The following is a 13,421-nucleotide window of genomic DNA, read 5'->3' as shown; positions in this document are numbered from 1 at the left end:
AATATAGACTCTCCCTTTTCATAAATATTCAATACATTATTTGACACACCGGTTTGAGTGAAGCTCCATAAGTACAATTTTAAGCATCTTGATTTGGGCTGAGGTCCAGTAAATTATATATTCCCAACTATCAGAGCTTTCTCACTAAAAATACAGGCTCACGCTCTACTTTGAAAATACCCTAAGATAATTATTTCCATTTTCATAGTAACTAGTACAGTTATGACGAGACTTCTCTTGGGTTTCTAAGGAAAGAAAATTCTTCTGAGATACTGTTAATAAGAGCAAGTATAGTAATAGAGAAGGATATCCTCTTAAAATTTCACCAAAGCTGTCATTTTCATTTTTAATGAATTTAACTATGCCAGATGAGATTTTATTTTCCGTCACAGAAATAAACTATCTGACTCTTTAATCTATTGCCCACCCATCTTCCAGCCCCTCCTTGTACCAACCTTACAATGAATTTCATTCATCCTGAGAACATAAAGCCAACATTTAGTCAACACAATCGTCCTGACTGACAATTGCTCAGCCCCTCTAGTGAGAAAATTCAGTGAATGATAACACCTAGGAAGGAGGCCTATACAGAGTTTTCACTCTGTAGATGCCAAGGAAAACCACTTAAAATCTTTTCTGAAGATAATAGGAAAGGCAAAGTATTTTGGAAAGCTTATTGCCAGAGTCTATAAAAGCATATTTAAAAGAAAGAGAACTGAACCAGTCTTTCCAGCACCCTCAATGTACAGGAAGAAAGATACCAAAAGAAATACAGGTCATTTCTAAGAGTCCTCTTTCATTTGAAGACTGTGTTTTCCAGTGTTGCTACTTTTAAAGCCAAATCATGCCACAGTCTCCAAGAGTGCTTGCTATTTGCTATCTAGTGCTTACCACACGAGGCTATATTAGTAAAGTTTTAAAAAGCAAATGCCCAAGAATGAATCTAAAGCGTTTTGATTGAGGTTACCAGACTGAATTTTGTCTAGGGTTATTTCCATATTATTCTACAGTGAAGCAGGGGTTAACCTCTCACATCTTTAAAGGGGGTGACTCAAATAAGGCAGGCAAAGACGCATCTCAGGAAAATAGAATTAGCTTTTGCTTTAGTGGGCACAAGAACTTCTCAGTTCCATTTGGTTTATAAATGCATCATTGACTCGAATTCATCAATTCTTTGTTTGGTGTTCCCCTTCCTGATTTTCCGATAGGATATTGTATTGTATCTTGAATAAGCATTTCTGGAGATATCACTCTTCTTCCCAAAGGGTGGCTGCTCATCAGGTGTCACAGGTTGGGAACTAGGGCTGCTCAGTGCGGAGTCCTCATTTGCATTTCCTTCCTCTTTTAATTGGGAATCTTCAACATTTTTTTTCTGAAATTCTATCACTCGAACTTCATCTTCGTCATCATTGCAACCATCATCATCATCGTTATTAATTTCTTCATCCCAAACCTCTTGCTCCTCCTCATGTTTAGAATGCAACACATCGACTTGGCTAGGTTTCCGATATCCCAACCATTCAATTTCAGTTGCTTGATGAGCTTTGTTCTTCCCGTCCTCCTCTCCTTTCTCTTCTAGAGATTGTTCAGCAATCCTTTCCTGTCTACTTATTTCCTGGTTATTGACGCTCAGAGGAATCTTCTTCCATTGATACCCTGTAGCAAAATCAATTCGTAATTGAAATACCCAGCTGTTATTCTTTAAATTACCTTTCTGGACAATCATTTCCCCACAATATTCTTTATAGGATATTATTCTGTGGGCTATGGGTATGTTTTACACAATAAAATGGGTTGCACCATCTAATTAGTTTGGGCCATGGGTGGTCAGGAGTCAAATGCTAGGCTAACTATAACACCAAGTCCCCCAAAGCACACACAATGTAGTCTAAGATCTGCCTCTGATTTCTGGAGAGACTAGATTTAAAAATCATGCTGAGATCATCTCTATATAGCTAGATTGACCTATCATTTTAGACATGTCCCTAAAGACAACTGAATCAAGTGGTTTGGTATCATGGAGTGACTTTTACATGGCTTAATTCATCACAAATTTCACTTTTCAAGCAGATCACATCAGCATATCTGCACAATTACTACAGCATATCAGCACAATATTTATTTTACATGCTAAAGAGAACTAATTATAAGAGAATGGAGAGTGGAAGTTGTTCTCTAGGCTTTCACCACTAAAGGAACTTCTTTTATATATATATTTTCTAAATTTTTTCTTAATGTTTATTTATCGTCGACAGAGAGACAGAGCGTGAGTGGGGGAGGAGCAGAGAGAGAGGGAGACAGAATCTGAAGCAGACTCCAGGCTCTGAGCTGTCAGCCCAGAGCCCGATAGAAGGCTCGAACTCAGGAACCATGAGATCATGGTCAAAGTCAGATGCTTAACCCACTGAGCCACCCAGGTGCCCCTCTAAAGGAACTTCTGTGGGAAGTTTCAGTCTATCGTATGCATGACTCCAAGATATTGTCTGGATTGTGTCCCTTGTTGGACCTTGGTTCACTATTCCCTTTCAACACCATAAGAGTCTTTAAAATAAAATGAGAGACAATGTTCCTCTTTGCCTTTCCCCTCCACGATTTTCTACTTTTACTGAAAGATGTTCACAAATCCATGCCCAGTTAAGAATTTTCATTCTTTTCTTCATTGTTTTGTTTTCCCAACTACAGGAACCAGATTGTAAACTCGTAAAAAGAGACAGAAGTAAAGATGGATTATCATTCCTAACTAGTTATACACGGTTCCTATCAGCATGTTGGTGCCTAGTCAATGTTCTTTACATTATAAATAAATATATGTTAGAATGTTTGCTATAATATTAAGCTTTCTTTTATTCACTTTTTTTCCCCCACAGAAACAAAGAAGCTGATCTTTAAAAAGAAGAAGAAGAAGAAGAAGAAGAAGAAGAAGAAGAAGAAGAAGAAAAAGCTGATCTTTTTGCTCATATCATGACTCAGACCTGGAGTTGTCACGCATGAAATTACTTCTTGAATTTAAATTACAGTTTTTCCTCAGTTTTTTTAGCATCTTGCTATTTTCAACCCAGGAGTATTCTCTTTGGAGACTTTATAGCTGTTTGTCATTGTGAAAACAGGAGACACCAACATGTGTCTTACAGGAAAAACATATGTTCCACCAAACACAAAAGGATTTATTCTGGGAAAAATTCACCCTGAGACCATCTACTTGAAAATCCAGATTGCATTCATTCTCTGTTTGATAAAAATGAAAGATTCCAGCAAACTGTTGTCTCCAGCAGACTTCCTGATCAGAAATTTGAAAGGGTCTCCTGATGGACCTTGACATCCCTGCCTCTGAGAACTTGCTACATTGGGAACAGAAAGATTAGGGCAAAGAAGTTATTTAATTCACTTCACAGGGCATAAGTTTTATAAATGACGTGTGATAATGTAAAAGCTTAAAAATGGTTGTTCCTTACTACATTACTACAATAATGGAGGTTCCACCACTACATATGGACAGCAGATAGTCTGAGAGGCATTCAGAAAAAGTGGACAAACCCAAGAAACTGCCAGTCACATCCCTGTCTTTTTTAGTATCTATTATTTTATGCGATGTTCTAATTTTTTTTTTTTTAATGTATCTCTTCCACATTGTTTCCTGTTAAGGTCTTAACTAAGCTAAATCGCTCAGGTCTAATGAACTGACTTCAATTTTGAGACAAGATGTTTATGGTGGCAAAAGAGGAAATGAGTGCTTTATTAATAGGTGTTTATCTTGTACTTGATTTGGAAATTGCTTCAACATAGATATCTTCTCAGAAGTAAAGTCTGAAAGATTTTGTGTCTCTTAGTCTCTTGAGTTTATTTGAAATATAAGTCTCTTAGAAATCAATATTCTCTTGGGGCGCCTGAGTGGCTCAGTCAGTTAAGCGTCCGACTTTGGCTCAGGTCATGATCTCGCGGTCCGTGAGTTCAAGCCCTGCGTTGGGCTCTGTGCTGACTGCTCAGAGCCTGGAGCCTGTTTCAGATTCTGTGTCTCCCTCTCTCTCTGACCCTCCCCCGTTCATGCTCTGTCTCTCTCTGTCTCAAAAATAAATAAACGTTAAAAAAATTTAAAAATCAATATTCTCTCATTTTGTGAAAGAACACAATTAAAATTAACTTCATCACCTGGGAGATTTCATTAACAAGAATTAGATAACCATCTTCTGCTTGCATCAGAGGCCTGGAATTTTTCTACAGATCAAATAAATTTATAGTGTTATTTTAGGTAAAACTTTAGGACAAACCCCTTTATGAAACATTCATATTTTGCAAGGTACCTGACACAGATTTGGAGACACTAAATAAACCTGTTGTTGTTGATGTTGTTGTTGTCGTTGTTGTTTTGTTAAAGGATCGATTTAGTGGACTAACTTACTGAGAAACTGATATCATATGGTTAGGTCAAGGCATGTCAATCAGTTATGCCAATCCAGTCAGTATTAGTCTTGATCTTCCTAGAATACTCCTTAAGGTGAAACCCACAGATAATCAGGACTACTCCCTTATCTGTCTCTAGCAGCTCTGAGTTTTTGAAGGCATTGCCTGGATTGCTTTTTCAACACCACACTCACTCAATATCCCATGCAAAACCTGCCATCCATATTCAGTCAAACAATTTCGGTGTACAAAATGGAAGTTCATCTTACCTCCTCTGAATGTCATTTCATCACTACTCGTTTCCTGGAGAGAAAGATCTGCCACAGCCTTATGAACAATAAAAAGATTCTCTTCTGGTTTTTCTGAGGGGAAAAACAAAAAACAACAGACACACACAAGATTAATCCCATAATACTTAAAGCCATTCAGGATTAAATAAATTATCAATTTAGACTCTAGCTAGGTAGACCTATTTGATTTGCAATTGTGATCCCTAAAAGTAACCATTTCACTTCTTCCAATTCATTTCTTCATTGGTTCCTACTTATAAACATAAGGATAACCTCTCACTTTACATCTATATAAAGGTATAGAACCATGAATTGGGATACGTTCAGGTATATTTCAGAAGAAAAACTTGAAATACTGAATTTTCTTTGCTTAAGTAATATGTGGGCTGTAGACAATAATAATAAATAACGGCAGCAAACGTTTAAGCAACACTGAGTAATCCTTGCAACAACCGTACAAATGTCAGTACTGTCATTTCTGCCTTCTGCTAACAGAGAAAGCTAAGGCTTCAGGAGGCTAGGGGAGTTGTCTAGGGTCCCAGAGCTATCAAAGAAAGAAGCCTGAATTCGACCTGAGGCAGAAGTTTTGTCCTTCTGCTATCCAGCTCCAGTAGAACAATTGCTCAGGTCTGGGACACGGGTGGGAGGAAGGACAGCACATTCCTGTCATAATGGTTTATCAAAAGAGAATCCTGAGTGAGTTTATAAGCCAAATCAAGCAAATCGAAGACAAGGAAAATGCTTTACCTTTGAGAAGCTCCCCATCGGTGGACCAGCTGACAAGCCTATTCCCTTGTAGTTTTTCATTTTTCTCCTGATTTCCTTCTGTGGGTAAGTCTTCAAGACGGTGTTCGACCCGGTAGTATGGTGGGGTGCCATCCACATCACTGGCTCCCTCATTTGTTTTAGGGATTGGTTGTTGACCATTTTCAGGTGGTGTATCCCCGTTGCACTCAGCCTGACCGAATGTCCCGGGAACGTCTGTCATGATGTGCAGTTGCGCTAGACGATGTGGAGACAGCTTTGGGGAACTGAGTGAACAGGTCCTTGATAGAAGCGTTCCAACCCCTACTCTAAGAATACAGAGTATTTACTTTAGTACATAATAAATGCTGCTTTTCTTAAAGGTATCCAGATAGAGCTTAGAACCAAAGCAATAGGATTTGTTAGATTTGCCACCAGCCCACGAGCAAGCATCCGGCCAATCACCACCTTCTTTGTCACTGAGCAGCCCCACTTGCTGAATTAATGGCAGCCTTTTGATTTACATAAACAAACAATCTGAGGCAATCAGGCTTTTGTGTTGGCATGTAGATGGGGACTTTCAGCTTGTCAGTCCCCCCTCTGGGAACAGAGATTTTTGTCCCTTTTCATAATGGCCCTTTGTCATTTTCCTTGTAACAGGAGCCACAATTGTTCCACAGCTTTAATCCAGAGAGAATGACCACCTTGAGGCATATTAGTTCTGTGTCACCAGCTTAACATTTCCAAATGGATTTTGTTCAAGTAAAACCTCAGCTATGTTGTAGGGGATAATGGCATCATTTCTCATTTATTAAAGAATAAAAACAGCTTACCGAACCTGTAAACAAGACGACCTTATTGTAAGTGGTTCTGGCAGCAGATTCCATGGTGTACTTTCAGGAGCTCAGAGAAAAGACCGAAATAAAAGCAAAACAACACAAAACAAAAACAAAAACAAATCTTGTTGTATCTTGCTAATACCAAAAATTTTACATTTCAGAATAATCCACTTGGTCTGTAGCTTCTTTTCCTTTAGTTTATTTGTCTATTGAAGCCCAAGCCCATCCTTTATAGCCCTAGTAGAATCTCCTCCGTGAAATTTTCCCTTTCCCCAGTCAGATTTATTCTCGATATTCTCTATTGATATTACCTGATGCTGGTAAAATTAGACGGCACCAACACAGTCTGCCCTTGAGGGAAACTGGTACTTATGGAAAACACCTGCGATTTACCAACCTTTCCTTTTTAAAGGAAGATGTTAATTCTTTTTCTTTTTTCTTTCTTTCTTTCTTTTCTTTTCTTTCTTCTTTTTTTTTTTTGTTTTTTTTTTTTTTTTTGGATCTCATATAGTGCAAATGATTCCAGAAACTTTTGCCCATGCTGCTCCCTCTGCTTAGAATGCCCTTCTCTTCCTCAAGGCCAAATCCCTGGCCTAACCAGTTCCTTTAAATCTCAATTCTTCAGCTGAAATATTGTCTCTTCCATGACACTTTCCCTGACCCACAGGGGTGAGATGGGACTCCTGTTTCACATTATTTTGTCCTTCAGAGTGTTCTTCACAGTTATGATTAAACACGTAAGTGCACAATTATCTGCGTGACATCTCTTTCACCAACCAGAATCTAAGATTTTTCTAAGCAGGGACCATGGTTCGCTTGTATACATAGGTCTCCAGCATGTAGTATATGCTTCGAACTAGCTAAGAGATATAGATAGATAGATAGATAGATAGATAGATAGACGGGTAGATAATAGATAGATAAAATTGAATAACTGAGTAAATTTGACTCCCTATTAGGTCATTTCTAAAGGGAATAATAATAGAGGTTGGCAAATAATTAAAAATTGTCACCTTTAAAATTGTGTTTAGGGCTGAGCCCAGTAGGAACTATAGCAGAGATGACAAATATCTGACACTCTGGCCTCATCCTCTTGTCACATGTCCTTGGAAGACATGTCTAACAGACCCTAGAATGGTTTCCCTTATCATCACCGGCTCTTCCCTACCCAACACACTGATTGTTTGTGTAGGAGAGGAAAAATAATGGTCCCTCTACCTTTTTAAGTCCTTGGCTGAGACCCCTGCAATAAAAGATTAACGAAAAAAGGAACAAAAGTTGGTTAACATGTGTACCTGATATATACAAGGGAGATACCCAGGATAACTGAGTAACTCCCTGAAGGCCCAAGCTACCAACTTAAATACCATCTTCAGTTAAAGACAAAAGGAAAAAAAAAGTTGTATATTGGGGGTTGGTGTGGGGGCAGTTATGACGGGTTACCAGGAAAAGCATAGTAAACAAGGGTGAGGTTTGTTATCCACATTTGAGTGGGTGCCTTTTCCATTAGTAAGATTCTTTTGTGATTTAGAGTCATTTTTCTTTTCCTGATACAGAGAGAAAGACAGATAACAGGAAATTTTCTTTATAAATGTCAGTTTCCCCTATGAAAGAGTAACTTCTTGTTTGTTTTCAGAGCTTCTTCAGTGTCTGCTGCTTCTCAAAAATAATCGGCTCAACATAATCCTGATGCCAAAGAGACGTATTTTGAGGTGGCATAATCTGGTACCCTTCACTTAGTTTTCAAAGATTTCTTTAATATTTATATAGCACTTATTATATGCCAGGCACTGTTCACAAATAGCAACACATTTGATTTTCATAACAGTGCTATAAGGTAGGTGCTATTATCATCCCCATTTTGCACACTAATGAAATGAAGCACAGAGAAATAAAGGAACTTGCTCAAGGTCACAGAGCTAGTAAACTCACTGATGAGGTTGCAGCATAAATGAAACCTAGTGCCATCCTTGGCCTAGCTACTAATGTTTCCTTGGGCCAGAGGTCTCAGTGGGCTCCATCCAGCCTGATGCATTAATCTCCTTGGCAGAGAAGTAGTTGTAGCCAGGAGAGGGCAGCAGAGGGCCTGAGGCCATATCAAGGCCTTCCCAATACAGACAGCCCAGCTGCTGTGGACAGGGTTGGGAGGCCAGGAAATTTCCTCCCACCAGGAATAACAGGGTTATCCACTTAATTCCAAGATCAGAATCTGAAGCTTCAAAGGCAGGTCAGACGGCCTCACAACTTAGAGCTGGAATAGCCCTTGATCTGGAGAAAGAAGAAAATATTGAATGGAATCAGGGGAAATGAAGACACTAAGACCAAAGCTAGAAATATGTGGGGATATACTAAATTGTGAGGCCCTTAAGGGCAGGAAGGGGCACAAGTTCAACTGAATGCCCAGCAGTAAACATAGACATAGAGAAATGCTCACATTGGCTTTAAAGACCTGACTCCAATTCCCGTTCTCCATTCCCTCAAGACTGCCATACACTTCAATTCAAGGATATGGCAGAGCTTAGAGAGTTTAATTTGTCTCTCTCCTACTCCTATATTTCCGTGACCCTGTAGCAACATGCAACTTATACTTTAGTTTTTATGGGAGTTTTATTTTTCTTCTTTGGATTATCTTCTTTCTGAATGTCCTGCTTTGACAGTTGTTTTCTGGCATTAGAATTAGTTCAGCTTTGAAACATAAAAAAATAATCCAGAGTTCTGTCTATGCAGCATGTTCACCTCTATAAAAAGCAGAGTCTTTATGCTGTCCTACAGAATAGGAGGTCAGGTAGACGTTTGTAACATACATTATTTTTCCTACAAGCACATGGCGACACAAGATACATTTGGCACCAAGATGAGTCTATCCAACTACCAAATAAAACATAGGGTGTTTTATCCATAAAGATATAATAGTAATAAACTGTCACCGATTGTAACGTTGGGGAGAAAATCATTTTCTATACCTTTCACAATTCTTTTGGTTGGTCTAAGAATTAAATTGACATGAAAAAAATTAACAGGAGAAAAACAAAAGTTTAATAACACATATACCTCCCGTATACACAAGACAGACCCAGGAAAACTGAGTCATTCCCCAAAATAGCTGAAGTCACACCTTAAATACAATCTTTAGCTCAAGACAAAAGATATTGGGGATGGGGAGTTACTAATGGGAATTTACCAGGAAAAGCACAGTAAATAAGGGCAAGTTTGTTATGCAGATTTAAGTCATAGGCTTCTCCATTGATAAGAGTTTCTAGAGATTGAGTCATTCCCTTCTTTCTGGTAGAGCAGACAGACACCCTTAAAAATGGAAATTTCCTCTATAAAGGTGAATATCTCTTAAAAGAAGGTAATTTCTACCTGTTTTTCAAAACGGCTCTATTTTTTCTGCAGTTTCTTAAAAGTAACCAGCTTAAAATAATCAATATTCCAGAAGCATATATTGGGATAACAATATTTTCTCCTCTTCAGTAAAAACTTATGACTTGTACAGTTTTAGAATTTGCACTAATAGTCCTTAATTCAAATACTATTGCATAATCTCCACTGCATGAAATACGACTTTTTTAGATGACTTAGTGGAGTGTTTGTCTTTTTTTCCTGGTTATTATGCTGAATGGTATAGGACATTGTATAAATGTAACCATCATCACATCTATAGTAAAATATGATAATGATGAAAGGATAATCGTTTGGGAATGTAAAGTATCAAAATAAAATTATGTAAATACCCATATTCCATTTGTCAAATACCAAATGATAAATGTTAAGGCTATATTAGGTCCAGAAATAAGATTTGGGGAAAAGTCATAAAATCCTAACTTTTAATAATATGTAAAAAGCCAAGCCACAAGTCAGTGTTGTATCTAAAAGATGGCCAATGATCACTGGAGAAAAACAAGAAATAAATTTGAAACATCAGCTTTTGATCCTGACAGCTTGGAGTCAATTCTTATACAAATTGATTTGTATGGCTGGAAAAGGGGTATTTCAACAATCAGGGGTGAAACAGAAAAGTAGAAGCACTAAGGGATCTATAGCTTGATCTATTGTGATCTCTCTATCTATCTGAAGGGTTTTGACCTTACACAATGGTGCGTGCTGCTTAAGGGGTCTCTGTAGGTTTGTGGTTGAGTCTGGTACTGGAGCTTAAAGTCTACAAAGGCAGGAAGTTGGGAAAGAAAGATGGATGTGAAAAACAAGAACAAGCTGGAACACACAAGGACTAATTGAAACCTCAGTTCTCGCTGCCTCTGACCTCAGTGGTAGGAGTGTCCTGTAGGAGAAGGTGGTCCTCTTGTCAAGGCCAAGAAATCAGAGAAGCTGAAGGAAGATCCAGGGGAAGGTGGGACGCTTGCAGGCTGAGTACCGCCATGCAACAGGTAAGCCAACAGGTCAATAAGAGTGTATGCGTTACAGAATAGCAAAACAATCAGGAAAGAGAATTTGGGGAAATGTAGTTTAGACTGGCCAGGTCGATACATAACATCAGCACGATGGACTTTCATCACCTCTCTGAGCCGGGGTGGTACTACAGGCAAACTTTCGGCTCAAAATCCTACCCAAAACCCATAGAACCTTATATAGGGAATAGGTAATGCCTCAAGGGAATGTGCAGTCCTGAAGGAGACAGGATAATCCAAATCGCTTCATTTAAGGGATTAACATTCCAAATTGGAGGGACAACCCAGCTAAAGGAAACAGCAATATAAAACATAACATAATATGGGGCGCCTGGGTGGCGCAGTCGGTTAAGCGTCCGACTTCAGCCAGGTCATGATCTCGCAGTCCGTGAGTTCGAGCCCCACGTCAGGCTCTGGGCTGATGGCTCAGAGCCTGGAGCCTGTCTCTGATTCTGTGTCTCCCTCTCTCTCTGCCCCTCCCCTGTTCATGCTCTGTCTCTCTCTGTCCCAAAAATAAATAAAAAGTTGAAAAAAAAAATTAAAAAAAAAAACAAACATAACATAATAAAATCTATCAGTATCCATATATCCATAAAAAGTAATTGCCTGCCACTTAGTACAAATTAGATTAAGTTGATTATCTGATGCCATCTTAATACTTTGTGTTTATACTTATGCCTGGCATAAAACCACACTTTCATTTGGCAATATAAGATTTCAAAGTATAAAGGATGGGGTTTTCCCCTCAAAAAGCTAAGAGTGAAGTTTATGAGTAGCATGTAAGATTTTAAAATTTATTAGAATAGGGACACCTGTGTGGCTCAGTCAGTTGAGCATCTGACTTTGGCTCAGGTCATGATCTCACAGTTGGTGAGTTCAAGCCCCACATTGAGCTCACCGCTATCAGTGCAGAGCCCATTTCAGATCCTGTATCACCCTCTCTCTCTCTCTGCCCCTCCCCCACTCATGCTCACTCTCTCTCTCTCTCTCAAAAATAAATAAAACATTTAAAAAATTTAATGTAATAGAATTTGACAATTCGACCGCATCTTACGAAAACATGTTTTCCAATCTTGGAGGCAAGTCGGGGTTGGGAGCAGGTGTTGTCCATCATCTCTATAAAAATACAGACTTTCTTATACCCCAGTGAAGGTATATCTCTTTGTGGTCCTAGAGTCTAAGGCCTGGCATCCCAGTGAGTCCCCAGTACACGTTTGTTTTTTTTTTTTTTTTTTTAATGCTACCTTGGTGAGTTTTTCTTTAAGTTTATTTATTTATTTTGAGAGAGAGAGAAAGAGAGAGGTTGTGAGCAGGGAAGGGACAGAGAGAGCAGAGAGACAGGGCGACAGAGAACCCCAAGCAGGCTCTGCACTCTCAGTGCTAAGCCTGATGCGGGGCTTGAACTCACAAACCATGAGATCCTGACCTGAACCAAAACCCAGAATTGGACACTTAACCAACTGAGCCACCCGGTGACCTTTCCCCAGTACAGCTTTTAAAGAAAAGTACTGGTAGAAACAAGCTAGGTATTTCTTGAAGACGAAAAAAGAAGAAGCCACAGCATAAGCTCCTGTGGCCAAGGCAGGGAGGTGTGTGGGATTAGAATTTGTCCCCTCAGAGGACAAATGAACATTATCATCACTGATCCCTATAGTGGTCAAGAGGAGGGACTCAGGCATCAGATGACCTGACATGAAATCCTAGCTTTGCTGCTTTATAATCCTTGGCAAGTGTACAAATCAGGCCTCTTTGGATTGCAGATTAAAGAAACACAATTTAAAGGATCTTAAACTCTGTGAACATAACAGATCATTTAACTAGAAAGTCCAGAGTTGGTTTCCTACTTATTTGGATCCAAGCATTTAAGCAATGTCACAGGTAACCTTTCTCTCTCGGCCACAAGCTGGTGAGTATTAGGAGATTAGGAGGTACTTAGGTGAACCTGAGGGTTCAATCTTTTTCCATGTCTCATACTATCTCTAGCTGAGTGTAGTGGGTGTCCAAAGGTGTCCAAGTTCTAATTCCTATAACTTCTGAATTGTTACCTTACATGATAAAAGGGACTTTGCAGATGTATTAAATTAAGGATTTTGAAATGGGGAGATTGTCTTGGAATATCAGATCAAACCCAATGTAGTAATCATAAGGGCCCTGATAGAAGAGAAGTTACAAGGTGAAAGGGAGTACTAGATGTGACAAGATAGCCCATAAAAGCTGGAAAGGCAAGGTAACAGATTCTCCCCTGAAGTCTCTAAATGAAATACAGGCCTGTCAACATCTTGATTTTAGACGTCTAACCTCCAGGACTGAAAGAGAGTAAATCTGTACCGTTTTAAGCCACTAAATTTGTGATAATTTGTTACAGCAATAATAGGAAACTAATACACTGAATTCCTTGCTTCTCTGCCTTAATTTTCATTGACTGGCTAGGGGAAGAAAATTTAGCTTTCCAAACCATTTGCAGGATATGTATTTTTGAATCTCAACTATCATGGACTGCTTGCTACAGGCCAAAAAGTCTTCCCATAATAAGGTTGTATTTTCTTCTCTTTTCATCTTTTTGACAGTACAGGCTTGATTGAAACTTGTAGTTTGGGTGGAGTTAGATCACCAAAGGGCTGTTTTTTACTCAGTAGGAGGCAAACTGGAGGCTGTGATATGCCGGCTCCTGAGACTTCTGCACATACATGAAGTTTGAATCTAATATGGCTCCAGTCCTGTCCCTTCCTGCTGTCTTCAGGAAA

General features: G+C 39.0%; 1 protein-coding gene across 2 annotated transcripts; it reads right to left on the bottom strand.

Annotated features, from left to right (window-relative positions):
* Positions 1–1,138: 1,138 nt before the first annotated feature.
* On the bottom strand, positions 1,139–5,703 carry ERMN (ermin). Of its 2 annotated transcripts, none has more exons than XM_047082596.1 (3): positions 5,436–5,703; positions 4,668–4,760; positions 1,139–1,656 (listed from the first exon to the last, which is right to left on the bottom strand). In XM_047082596.1, the coding sequence occupies exons 1-3, from the start codon at positions 5,674–5,676 to the stop codon at positions 1,139–1,141; spliced, it is 852 nt and encodes a 283-aa protein (XP_046938552.1). In that variant the 5' UTR covers positions 5,677–5,703. The 2 variants fall into 2 exon arrangements, with proteins under 2 accessions (XP_046938552.1, XP_046938551.1); XM_047082595.1 differs by having other exon boundaries at positions 4,668–4,715; positions 5,436–5,676.
* Positions 5,704–13,421: the final 7,718 nt, after the last annotated feature.

The sequence above is a fragment of the Lynx rufus genome, unplaced genomic scaffold, assembly GCF_022079265.1.
Source record: "Lynx rufus isolate CCGP_SWC_20201006 ecotype Redwood Valley unplaced genomic scaffold, mLynRuf1.p SCAF_2, whole genome shotgun sequence".
In the NCBI taxonomy this organism is placed as follows: Eukaryota; Metazoa; Chordata; class Mammalia; order Carnivora; family Felidae; genus Lynx; species Lynx rufus.
This window is presented reverse-complemented; position numbering and strand designations above follow the sequence as displayed.

What these genes read in the sequence shown, in the direction of transcription:
- ERMN (XM_047082596.1), bottom strand. Translation starts at nt 5,676, where the DNA reads ATGACAGACGTTCCCGGGACATTCGGTCAGGCTGAGTGCAACGGGGAT. An exon ending in CGATGGGGAGCTTCTCAAAG is followed by an intron (nt 4,761 to 5,435) that starts GTAAAGCATTTT and finishes TTTTCCCCTCAG; the next exon opens with AAAAACCAGAAGAGAATCTT. An exon ending in TGAAATGACATTCAGAGGAG is followed by an intron (nt 1,657 to 4,667) that starts GTAAGATGAACT and finishes ATTTTGCTACAG; the next exon opens with GGTATCAATGGAAGAAGATT.